This window comes from Zingiber officinale, chromosome 9A (genome assembly GCF_018446385.1).
Source record: "Zingiber officinale cultivar Zhangliang chromosome 9A, Zo_v1.1, whole genome shotgun sequence".
Taxonomy (NCBI): domain Eukaryota; kingdom Viridiplantae; phylum Streptophyta; class Magnoliopsida; order Zingiberales; family Zingiberaceae; genus Zingiber; species Zingiber officinale.
Genome location: NC_056002.1, coordinates 33499379 through 33511962, shown reverse-complemented (window position 1 = coordinate 33511962; position 12584 = coordinate 33499379). Strand labels below are relative to the sequence as shown.

The 12584-nt window shown below is 43.4% G+C and overlaps 1 protein-coding gene across 2 annotated transcripts in view; it reads right to left on the bottom strand.

Annotated features, from left to right (window-relative positions):
• LOC122019874 (chlorophyll a-b binding protein 7, chloroplastic-like) overlaps window positions 1-11739 on the bottom strand; it is a 31147-nt gene extending 19408 nt beyond the window's left edge. For both annotated transcript variants that reach the window (XM_042577460.1, XM_042577461.1), the window contains exons 1-2: window positions 11572-11739; window positions 11325-11491 (exon numbers count right to left, since the gene is read on the bottom strand). In XM_042577460.1, coding sequence (XP_042433394.1) covers window positions 11325-11491; window positions 11572-11691 — 287 coding nt within the window. In that variant the 5' untranslated portion in view covers window positions 11692-11739. The remainder of the gene's footprint in view (window positions 1-11324; window positions 11492-11571) is intronic.
• Window positions 11740-12584: the final 845 nt, after the last annotated feature.

Below are 12584 nucleotides of genomic sequence, written 5' to 3'. Positions count from 1 at the left end.
TTGCTCGACGCCGTAGCTTTGCACCAATCTTCCAAAGACCTTCCTCGGAATTATCGCCCATTGTCTAAACCAACTCATCGAGGGATACCGAACCCATATGGTTGCCATATGAATTTTTCGACCATTTGTCTGGTGATCCCGGCCAAAGGCCCTGCCTTCACCCATTCGAGAAAATAACCACGGCCGCCATCGAAATGGACCCACAATATCCATTCCCATCGACGAACGGACATGAACGTTGATGCTCATCTCCTCTCACGGCCGGTGAGAGAAGTCAGGATACTGCATGAAAGGCACGAGATACCGTCCCGAGCAGGCCCATTCGTAAGGTCGCCAAAGTATCCAAATTAGCAAAATCTTCGCTAGTGATCGCCCGCCACGTCCTCCGTGACGATCCTCGATGTACTCCCTGAGGATGTTTATCTTCCAGCTCACACATTTCAACAACGGGCTAGAGAAAGCCTTCAGAGCCGATCGCCGATAAGCGAACCGACCCCCTCCTCCCGAAAGCACCGGCTTTCATCCCGATCGCGGTGACTTTTAGGAACTCTACGACGGGTGTCTCCAATGGAAACGAAGGCTTCCATCCGGCGACGGTGCTACTAGCGCATTTTTTTCAATAGGTCGCTGAACGGTGACCCAGACTATGAATCTCATAGCTCGCCAAGTCATCTCGCTGCCTCGGTTCTCCGCTCGGGAATTTTCAATAAGGACCTCCTGAAAGTGGCTTGAAGTTTTTCAAAGGTTTCAACAGAGCTTAAGCCGAGCTCAACTTCAAAGGTACCAAAGTCGGCGAGCGCCAACCGTGAATCCGGTAGAGTCACCCGACCGCACCCACACGCCGGGCCGCAGTAATCCGCCATGAGGGCCTCATATTCGTCATTGCTGGTAGCTTTGTAATCCAAATTGATCTGATAGGTACATCTTCTCGAGGTGAGAGCAGAATATTCCAATCCCACTTCCGAGCCGAGTGGAGGACCCATCCACATATATTCACATAGCTTCCGCCCGCTCAGACTTCGCCACAAAATCGCCAAGATTGGGCATCACGAGCGGGCCGATATCGATGTCAACCACTTAATTCTGTCGTCCACTCACGAGCCGTCCTGACGCCTCGATTTAACAAGATTTTCCGAGGGACTCGTTGCGACAACGACGGTGAGCCAAGAACACGGCCGGCGCCAGCTGCTAGAACCAAAGCAAAGGCCAACTTCGAGCCCTGTAACGAGATTCAAGATCTTTAAACGCGACGAAAATACACCTACCGGCTGTTCAAGGCCGAGCCTACAAGACGCCGACTTACAAATAAATATAAAGTGACTCACCCCGATCGGCTAACACCGGCAGAGAATTAAGATATGCCTTCAATTCCTAACGCCGATCACATTCTTCATCCCACTAGAACTTAGTAGCCTCGCAAATCTCAAGAAAGGAAGGCCTGCTCGGCGGTTTCGAGATGAATCGACAAAGCAATATCCCACCGGCCAACCTCAGACTTCTCAGATTTGGGGCGATGTCTCAGAGCCTTCACCTTGGCTGGATTTGCTCGATTCCCGCCTGGCTACCATGCACCCCAAGAAACGCCTCTCCCGAACAGCACTTCGGGATTTAGTCGATTCCATATTCACAGCTCGGAAGGTTTCTTCGATATCCTCGAAAGATCGGCCGGATTTAATAAGAATGCCACATGTACTCCCGTGATTCCGCCTGATTGCCCCCAACACTTTGCTCATCAAGCGCCGATAGTGGCCCCAGATTCTTTAACCGAACCATCACATCAGAGCAATACGCGCCATAGCCAACAAAACTAACCTTTCTCGATCTTCGCGAGCGAGGCACCGACGATAGCCTTGTACGCCGAGCACGCAAATCAATTCACAACCCAGAGAGTCACCATCCCAAGGGATAAAAACTGGGCATGCTTTGTTTAAGTCCCGAAGTCGACGCACTCCACTACCCCCGCCCGAGATCAATACCACGGCACGCCCACTGAACCGACCACAGAGCCAGCTCCAAGTTTTTCTACTCACCTGACGATGGTATTCTCGCTACCAAGTCCCTTTTCTCCGCTTTCATCGCCGAGGCCCCGGACATGAACCTACGCCGCTAGGCTCATGAAATCGGCAACTCATACGCCGACCGATCAAAACATCATGATTTCGCTGAGGTATCGATCGCTCCTTCCGCCTCCTCCGCATCGTGGTTATAAAAGTCGGGCTCCCCGATCGGCCGGATGGATCCGAACTTCCTTTTCATCGTAAATTAGCGTAGGTTTTCGCCATGGCGCGACCTCAATTGCGCCCGAGCGAACAAGCCTCTCGCCGACCATCTCTATATAGCACCACCAGCCGCTAGCTGATCTCCACGCATTTCTCCTACTTTGTTCCTCCACGGGAACTTTATCTTCCGGGGAAAGTCACAACGCTGAATTCGCGAGGCTCCGTCCCAAAACGGCCAGAGAGGGACGAGGGAGAGCTCACCACCACGTAAGTTTATCGTCCCGTCCTCCCGGAGCGCTCCTCTGGAGGTAGCCACCGATCGTCTGACCAACTGCTGCCTGTGAAACCCGCAGAGCGGGTCGCTACTGGCGCAGCAAGACGATCAATTGGCACCGATCGAATTCAATACGATGTCGACCGAGCCCCTTGTCAAATATGGTGAATAGTATAATTGCACATGAACGAGCAGTAGCTGCCACTGGGGCACTTCTACTCCTTCCAAGTCTCCGGACCAAAAGTGATTTCCGTCCACTGCCCGCTTCTGGCTACAAATGACCGCGGATCCAGTCGCCGAACGCCCTTTCCTCGCTTGGCTCGAGTTCTCCTACGGCCCTCCAAGAATAACGCTGATCTCGCCCGGAAGTATTGCCTCGCCTTCCTCTTCCCGAGCGGACCTGGCCGACTGTTTTCCTGACGCCCGCGATTCTCCTCCTGCCCTCGAGATCCGCGGCCGATCGGCACGCTGACGCCGTGCTTTCGCGGGTCCGGCCGGTTTACGGGTCCTTTGTCTCCGTCGATGGAGGAGACCGTCGCCGCTTCCCGAACGGATCACCACTGGAAGACTTCGACAATCCCTCGTAGCATGATCCGTCCGTGGAAGGTGCAACATGGGGTCCACCCTTCTTCGCTTGGCCGAGCGGCCGCCACTTCAGACGCGCGACACCGGCCTGGGGATCGGATCGCTTCCCTGGCCCCTCTTCAGTGGCCGCTGAGCGGCGGTTGCTTCCAAGACGAACAGTGCCCGCCTAGAGTTTTTCCCAGGCCTGCCATGTTTATGTATTCACGTCCGACGAGCATACGATCATAATCTCGGCGGCTTCGACGAGCGATCAAGAAGTCCCCATCCACAAGGCCCCGAGCGAAGGCATCATCGCCTCCGACGCGGCCGCTGGGATATCCATCGCCACTTGGTCAATCGGACGGCTCTCAAGCGATTCTCTCGACTTCGCTACGGCAAACAAGTCGACACTTGTCTTCCGATAACGCCGATCGCTAGCAAGTGGTGGAGGAAGGCCGTCTAAGTCCTCGCTAGTGACGGACCCGTCTCAGCCTCCGAAACCACCGCCGAGCCGATCCCGAGAGAGTCAGAAGGAAGACGGCATTTTACCCATCCGATATCACGGAGTGTAGTGGTTACCAAACTTACCTGGACGATCATCCGGTCCGTTGTTCCTTGTACCGCCGGCCGATCGCCTGAGCCACGTAGGCTCGGGCAGAGGGTCTCAGAACGGCCTCCAAAATCGCGATCGATCCGCCGGAGACGAGTCCGCCGGGCTTTTCCGCCATCCCGCTTGCATTTCGTTCAAGAAGAGCCTCTATCTTCGAATGCGCCTTGTGGGTGCGAATAAGTGCGGAACGCGACGGTTCGAGGTGCGCCCGCTCGCCACCGCACGCAGATGTTGCTTGCTGTCCGCTCTACCGATGCTTTTGTTGCCCATAAGTTCATGCCCTCATCTCACCGCAGCATCGAGTTCTTCAAAGCGCCACCGCAGGCGTCAGTCGCCCACCGCCCATCGTTTTGTTCAACGCAGTGCTCCACAGACGCGCCAATTGATCCTCGCTCAATCAAGAGTCAACGAACTGGGACGCGGCGCCCCGCCGATCCTCGAGTGCCCGGTGAACTCAAGAAGAAGAAAACCGAGCCGAGGGGTGTCCCTGACGGCCCTCCCAAGTCGTGTAAGCTACATAACAAAGTGGCTTCCAAAATCTCGCACGCACTCACCCACAACCCGAGGTTCTTTATATAGCCACGAGGGTCCGCACGCTGCATCAGTGCATACGCGCTTTCCGTCCTTTCCTAGTACGCTACCGCCGAGCTTACCCGTCCTTTCATAAGTACTGGTCGCCGAAAACTTACCTCGACCCATATCGCATACCAAAGCACGCTACGGGACAATGGCAGAACCTCACAAGATTGAGTACGACACGTGAAACCCACCGTGCCGAGGAGAAATCGTCTTTTTCCTCGCTCCAAACTCAGTCGTCCGAGCGATCCCTCAACATCCGATCGACCCACGCAGCGGGTTTACCCGTGCCATGGAGACCAATAAACAGGGCGCTACGCTTGCCATTGTCGGTCACCGGTCCGCGACCTTTTAACGAAAGGCCAACCCCGATTCGACTGTGGTGTCTTCCAACCATAAGTGCGAGCCACCGACCCATCCTGTATTCGATTTCATCCATACGTAATCCGGGCTTGCCTATCTGGCCGTCCCGTCCTACGGTCCCCACACACCTCCTGACGGGCGCCTCCAGACTTTCACTGGCGCCGGCCGACTGAAGGGGGGGCCCGCCTACTACCGGATCGTGTCCGAATCACCAATTATTCGTCAATCGGGTGATTCAGTCGACTTTACGGTTCTGTGGAGGTCGATCTCCTCGTCGATCTCTTCACGACTGATTTCGCTTATTCCTCGTGTTACCTTGAACAAAATCAATTGGTTGGATTTGAGTTTGTTCTAAGTTTTGGTTGGATTTCTTAAATTTCACATTTGAGGTTTCTTCAATTCTTAGTGTGACTTTATTATATATTCTATAACCTCTACTGTTTAAAGAGTATCCTACAAATATCCCATTTTCTATTTTTTAGGTAAATTTTCCTAAGTGTTCTCTTGTATTTAGTACGTAAGTTGAGCATCCAAATACTTCAAAGTATTTAAAGTTAGGATGTTTATTATAATATACTTCAAATAGGGTTTTATTGTGAGTTTTATTGATTGTAGTTCGGTTTTGTACATAACAAGCTGTGCTAACAGCTTCTGCCCAAAAGTATTTTGGTAGGTTATATTCATTTAGCATAGTTCTAGAGGCTTCAAGTAGAGTTCTGTTTTTTCATTCTACGATTCTGTTTTGTTGAAATGTTTTAGGATATGAAAATTCGTGACGGTAACCGTTTTCAAGACAAAATTGGTTGAAGTTGTGATTTTTAAATTCACCTCTATTATCACTTCTAATTCTTTTAATTTTAAGGTCTTTTTAATTTTCAACTTGTTTGCAAAAATTAGTAAAGATTTCAAATGTTTTATCTTTATTTCTTAAGAATTTTACCCAGGTGAATCTAAAATAGTCATCTATTATTACTAGACAATATAAGCTTCCATTTATTGATTTGACTCCATGGGAATCAAATAAGTCTAAGTGTAGTAGTTATAACATTGAATTTGTTTGAAGTTGATTAGTTGGCTTGTGATTAGATTTTGTTTGTTTTCCTTGTTGACAAGCATTACAGATTGTTGAGTCTAAATTAAGTAATTTTGGTAATTCTCTAACTAATCCATTTAATTTGCTTATATTTCTGAAGTTTGTGTGTAACATTCTTCTATACCATAACCAGGTTTCTTCTTTTTGTGTTAAGTAGCACTTAAGTGAAGAAATGATTAGGTTAATTGCATAGATATTATCTTTTCTAAATCCTTTTAGACTTATGGTAGGGTTATTTAAGTGCTTTATTAGGCATTCAGAAGATAGGAACCTAACCTTATATCCTGAGTCACACAATTGACTAATGCTAAGAAGGTTGTACTTGAAATTATTAACAAGTAATACTTTTGTAATAGTAAAATCAGTTTTAAGTTGAATATTACTTATCCCAATTACCTTGAATTTGCTGTTGTTCCCAAAGGCAACCGTTTCTAAGCTTTTGTAGGTTAGTTAAGTGAATTTGGTGTGATCCCCTATCATATGTTTGAAGCAACCACTATCTAAGATCCACTTGGTTTCCTACAATAGGCAGGAGTTAAGATTAATTAGAGTTTTATTGTGAATTTAAATTTATTTATTTATATATATATATATATATAAAGATTGAGTGAACTTAATTTTTAAGTTAAAATAATTTTAAAACAATTTTTAAAATAATTTTTAAGTTAAAATGATTTTTAAAATAATTTTTAAGTTAAAATAATTTTAAAATAATTTTTAGAATAATTTTTTTTGGGTTAAAATAATTTTTAAGTTAAAATATTTTTATTTTAAATTAAAATAATTTTTAAGTTAAAATAATTTAAGAGATAAATTTAAATTGAATTTTCAATTTTAAATTGAATTTGATTTATTTTAATTTTAATTTAATTTTAATTTAATTTAATTTTAATTTAATTTAATTTAATTTGATTTTAATTTAATTTGATTTGATTTTAATTTGATTTGATTTTAATTTAATTTAATTTGATTTTAATTTAATTTGATTTTAATTAATTTAAAGTCCTTAGTCATTTCACTCGATCTATGTTTTCAATCAGGGAATCGTATAATTTTTTGTGAGATGAAGTTAAGTTCAATTTTTAGGGTTTGGTTTAACTTTGTGTTAGATTCAAGTTTAGCTTTGGACTCGACAAACAGACATTCTTTGGATAAACTTCTGGGCTATAGTGAGTCACCTGGACATCATTAGAGTAACCATGCATTCGAGGTTTTCCAAATAGTCCTATCTACTGAACTTAGTACAAAATATTGGTCTAACTAGTTAGGATCCGTAAGGGGTAGCTTCAGTTAGTTCCACTCAGCCAAATGCACCAGGTCAAAGTCATATCTTCCTAGACATGCATATACTGAGTTTCCCTAACCTACTATCATCCAAAACTTCACTAGTACCGTATATCAAGTTAAACTTAGTCCCTTTTTAAGCTAATCCTAATTACCCTGCCGGGTAGGTTATTTTTGAAGGTGCCAACTAATTTGGAGCCTCCCCCTGAATTATTGATCTGGATTTAGGTTTTAGTTTTGGGTTTATGTCGATTACTTTTATAGTTATAATATACTTTATTATAATCTTGATTTAAGTTGGTTTTATGGTTATTTCTATTATTTGATTTTGGTTTAGTTGATTTAATTTTATATTTAGAATTCTGAATTGGGTTTTTGGATTTTACATAATATATTTTATTTTTAGGTATATAATATTGAATAATTCCTATTTGCGTGGTTAGACACGCTTTCGGAACCCAAGCTTTGGTTTGTTTTTTATTTTGAGATACAAGTGAAATAAACGATTTATTTGTTGAGCTAGACTTGTATTCAAGTCCAGATTTATTGTATACTCCTTTTTGATTATTTAATATTAGGTCCAAATTTTTAGATCTAGTTGTGAATTTTTCTAATAACCCTTTAAGTTTGTTAATTTCAATTTTTAATGTTGAATTTTCCTCCTCGAGTTTTACGCCTTGATTTGGATTTGATTTTTTAATTTGTTCCTTGAGTTGTTGGTTTTTCTCAAGGAGTAATTTATTTTGATTTTCTTGTTCAGTTAATTTTCTATTTAAACACACACTTACTTTAAAAAACGTTTTGCTTAAATTAAAATTTACCTCCTCGGAACCTTCGGAAATGAGTACGGATTTGTGGCTCAATTCGAGTTCGGATCTGTCTTCCGATTCGTCCTTCGATTCTAATTCGCGGGCCATCAGCACAAGGTAGCTCCGGTGCTTTTGCTCTTTGGCTTCCGATTCCTCTGAAGACGATTCGTCTCACATTGCTTTGAGTGTCTTCTTCTTAGTTGTCTTGGTTTTATCGTTCTTCAACTTTGGGCACTCGTTCTTGTAGTGACCCTTTTTGTTGCATCAGAAGCAGGTCACATTCTTTGATTCGGTAGTGGAGTTGATCTTCTGTAGGTCTTTTCTACTGAAGTTCTTTTTTCTCCTGGTGAACAATTTTCTTACCAAGTTCACCAGGTGTTCTTCGTCTTCTGAGTCTTGATCTGACTCACCTTCAAATTCAGGAACGATTCTTGACTTTTCCTTGGAGGAACCTGCAAAAAAAGAGCAACACCTTTCTCGGTTCTGGCGTTAGTTTGCTCGTGTAGCTCAAGTTCGCAAAACAATTCATCTAATTTTAACTTTGAAAGATTCTTCGAAATCTTGTAGGCATCCACGATGGATGCCCACAATGCATTTCGAGGAAATGTGTTTAGGGCGTACCTTATTAAATCATGGTTCTCCATTTGGTGGCCGATGGTATGAAGCCCGTTGAGGATGTCTTTGATCCTCGTGTGGAGTTGACTCGGATTCTCCTTTCTGCTTCTTAATGTTAAATAATTTATTTAAATAAAGATCTCGTTAGGTTACCTTTGCATCGCTAGTTTCTTCGTGCAGTTCGATAAGCTTGTCTCACAGTTCTTTCGCATTTTCATGTGGGCCCACTCAGTTCAGCTCCTCCTTTGTTAGCCCGCATTGTAGAGTGTTGAGCGCCTTGAAGTCGATCTGGGCTTTCTTCTTCATTTCCAGATTCTAATGTTTCAGATCCATTGGGGTTCCGGAGTTGTCGACAGGCACCTTGTACCCTCTGGTGACGCTAAACCACTGGTCGAAGTCGGTCTTCAAGTAAACCTCCATTTGTTTCTTCCAGTATGGGAAGTCGTCGCCACTGAATATGGGAGGTCGAACGGTGTTGTAACCCTCAGTCTAGGCCATGAATCCTGCACACAAAGAGAGAAAAAGAGAAAGGGTCCCAAGACTTAGTCTTGGATTAGTAGTGTGGGAGAAAGAAAAACAATATTACAACTGAATTGGTGTTGCACCAGCTCAGTTTAATTTGCTATGAAGAAAATGTTTCCAAAAAGGTAATAATACAAATTTCGAATATATCGAAAAAACTGAAAACCGAAAAAAAATGAAATAAGGGTTTCACCCCCTTGCCTGATTGGTGGTTGCACCAAATCAGAGCAGTACCTACTCTGATATCACTTGTTGGACCGTAGAGTTCGCTAGGGGGGGGGGGATGAATGGCGGTCATTTAAAAAAAAATCGTTATTAAATCGAGTACACGGTGGAAAAATAAAAGGTACAACGCTAACACAAACCAATTTTACTTGGTTTGGAGCCTTCGTCGACTTCTACTCCAAGGCCCGCACGTGAGAGTGCTTTTGGTGGGCAATCACTAATAGTTCGCAAAAAATGATTATAGAATAAGTACAGGAACTATGAAAAGAATACCGACAACAATTGAAAATAAAATCGAGCCGCAAGTTGTCGGAGAGGCTTCGCGGCGTCACAGGAGTAGAGCGCAACAGAAAAGTCGTAGCAAAAGTAATTGTTCGTAGCTCTGGAGGAAGGCTCCTTTTATAGGAGTGCTCTGGGCGCGTAGACCGTGACGTTGGCCCAGCCAATCAGCGCGTTCCACGTGGCGACGAGATAAGTTTTTCTACTCCGGGCGCTCAAACCACCATTTTCCAACACATCAATTTCCTACAAGAAAATGTTAGTCCGAGGCAAATACAAATTATACTACCTTGCAAAATAAAGTGTTAACACAATTATAGTAAAAAAGGTAGTAATTAGATTCTATCTCACCGAGACCAGAATCTAATCACGATCTCAACTTAGATTCCTGAAATGGTTCTAAGTTGGATCGACGCCTACTGTTCCGGGGAACGCGTCCTCACCAAGTCACTCCCCTCTAGTGACTTACCTTAACTTACCTGTCAGACATCCAATCAGCCCGTCGACCTGTCTGGACTTCGTGCCAGCTATTCGGTCAACCTGTCGACCTATCTGGACTTCGCACCAGCTATCTGATCGGCCCGTTGACCTAGCTGGATTTCTCCTACACACTCAGTCAAAGTATTAGATCACAACAAACCTAACTTAACGTTCTTTGTCATTCATCAAAACCTGAGTTAGACCGTTAGTGCTAACCGCGCCAACAATTTTCTTATTTGCATTGGAGATACTGCATTCACTTGGAGTTTAAAGAAACAACCGAATGTGACGTTGTCAACTTGTGAAGCAGAATATGCAGTTGCTGCTGCTTGTGTTTGTCATACTATATGGCTAAGAAAATTATTGAAGATGATGCATTTGGTACTGAAATTTTTATTGATAATAAGTCAACTATTGCTTTGGGAAAGAATCCTATTTTCATGACATAAGCAACATATAGATACAAGATATCATTTTATTAGAGAGAGCATCATTAGAAATGAAGTTCAACTAAAGTATGTGAAAACACATGATCAAATTACAGATATTTTCACCAAAGCATTGAAGTTTGAAGATTCTACAAGATTAAGAACAAAGCTTTGGAGTAACAAATGTTTAAGTTTAACGGGGATGTTGAAATAATAAACTTAATCTTTTGTACATGAATGAATATTATTCATTAACTCTAGACTATATTTCTAGAGCATATTCTTAGCATCTAGAGTATATTCTTAGCATGAAGAGTTAGGTGTCTTTTAAAGAGTTTTGTATGTGTCTCTTAAAGAATCTTTTTGTATGTATAAATATGTCCTTGTATTTGACATTTGTGAATCGATCAAGAAGATTAAGAACAATTGTTAGTGAGCTCTCCTTCATTCTCTCCTCTCTACAAAGATCCTCATCTTCATTCTCTCCAACAGCATCCAACTCGACCTGATGGCCAAAACCCTATTCCCTCCGTCCAACCGAACCACATTCCACTTTATGGACCATCCCACTAGGGATTGGATTCCATGTCCAATTCGAACTGACCCACAATAGTCCAAATTGACTCAGAAAGTCTTGTACTCATCCGACTACGCACCCAAATTGTAGTTCAAGCATAAGTAATTAATTTTCTATTGATTTGTCCCTACACCACAATTGGATATAAGAAAAAAAAAATAGAGGTGGGAACTACAAATGTTGATCTGCTCAAAATAGTGTGACTACACAAATTCTAACCTTCAACTTTTCACATAAAGCTCTCGAAATCTTACTCGTTTCCCACTAAACTAAGCAATTGTTGGTACATGAGTAATTAATTTAACAGACTACCGTTTAAGCTGTAGTGATCCATTCATAATAATAGAAAGATAACTTGCCATGGGCACACAGATATTCAATTAATCAATAGGAAGACAACGAATACCTTGCTTTTCTGGCCTTCCGAGCACGGGCTTCGAACCTCCTCGATTTCTCCAACGCATCCGCCTTGGTTTCCTCAAGTTGCCGGCGAAGCTTCTCCCCCAGAGCGCTATTCGCCAGGGCCTTCACCGCGGTGAAAGGGATCGCGGAGAAGACGAGGACCCCTGCGAGCTGAGACAAGGAGAGAACAAGCTAGGGATCTTGATTCCGGATCGAATAAGAAGGAGAGGTTGGAGACTAGCGAAATCAACCTCCTGCCACGACGATCGGACGAGGAGAGCCGATCTCCTCCTGCGGCAGCTGAGCGGGCTCCTCGATGTGGCTGGAGGCAAGCGAGAGAAGGCGCAGGAGCGTGGAAAGAGCAGAGCCATGGGAGTGGAGTGGAGCGGAGATGTCTGAATCACTCATACAACGGTGCTTTACATAATAATAAGAAAAACTAATAATTTGTGATTTTTTTTTTTTAAATATGTAGGTATCCAATTCTTACTGCCTACGCAAGTTTTCCACCGATATAGTATCGACTCGGCCTTATAGAACATAAATTAGGAAGTAATGAATCTTGACGGCAATATCATAAATAATTGAAACTCCTCGAATATAATATGTCATATGATTCTATCTAAAAACGACGAAGACAATTGATTAAAAATATGACTATAATTGATCGTATGAAGATTCCATTCTATCTTGTAAAATTAAGAATGTCAGTGTCAAGATAGGAAAGAGGTCTTTGATGTTGGTCCTCCGATGCTCAAATCAGTTATTATAATAGTAAAAAGACGATAAAGATAACTGTAATAGCAATAGAATCCTAATAACAAATAACACATATCTCTGTCAGTGCATGGATCCTTCCTTTATATAGTGCTCGAGTAACAGATATGCACGTTTCTTAAGGCACGTGCACGTTTTCCCAACTATTCTATGAAAAGATACGTTAGGAGAATGTCTTTGACACCATTCCTTGATAGAGAGTGCAAATCCCTGACATGATAGTGGAAGCTTCCGTCATACAAGTTACCTGTTGACCATGCCCTGCTATCAGCCGCACCAACTTCCAGAAGGATACAATGAGCTAAGCAAGGGGTCCCGCTGTTTGGCCGAGCGGGGGAGCCGCTTGGCCAAAATTCCCTGCCCGATCGATCTCATCTATTCTTCTCCACGGTCGCTCGGCTCGATAGGTTATTCCTCGCACGACCGAGCATGTAGTCCGGTCAGACTAGCCCTTGTATAGGGTCGTCACAATTGTGAGCATGTAATG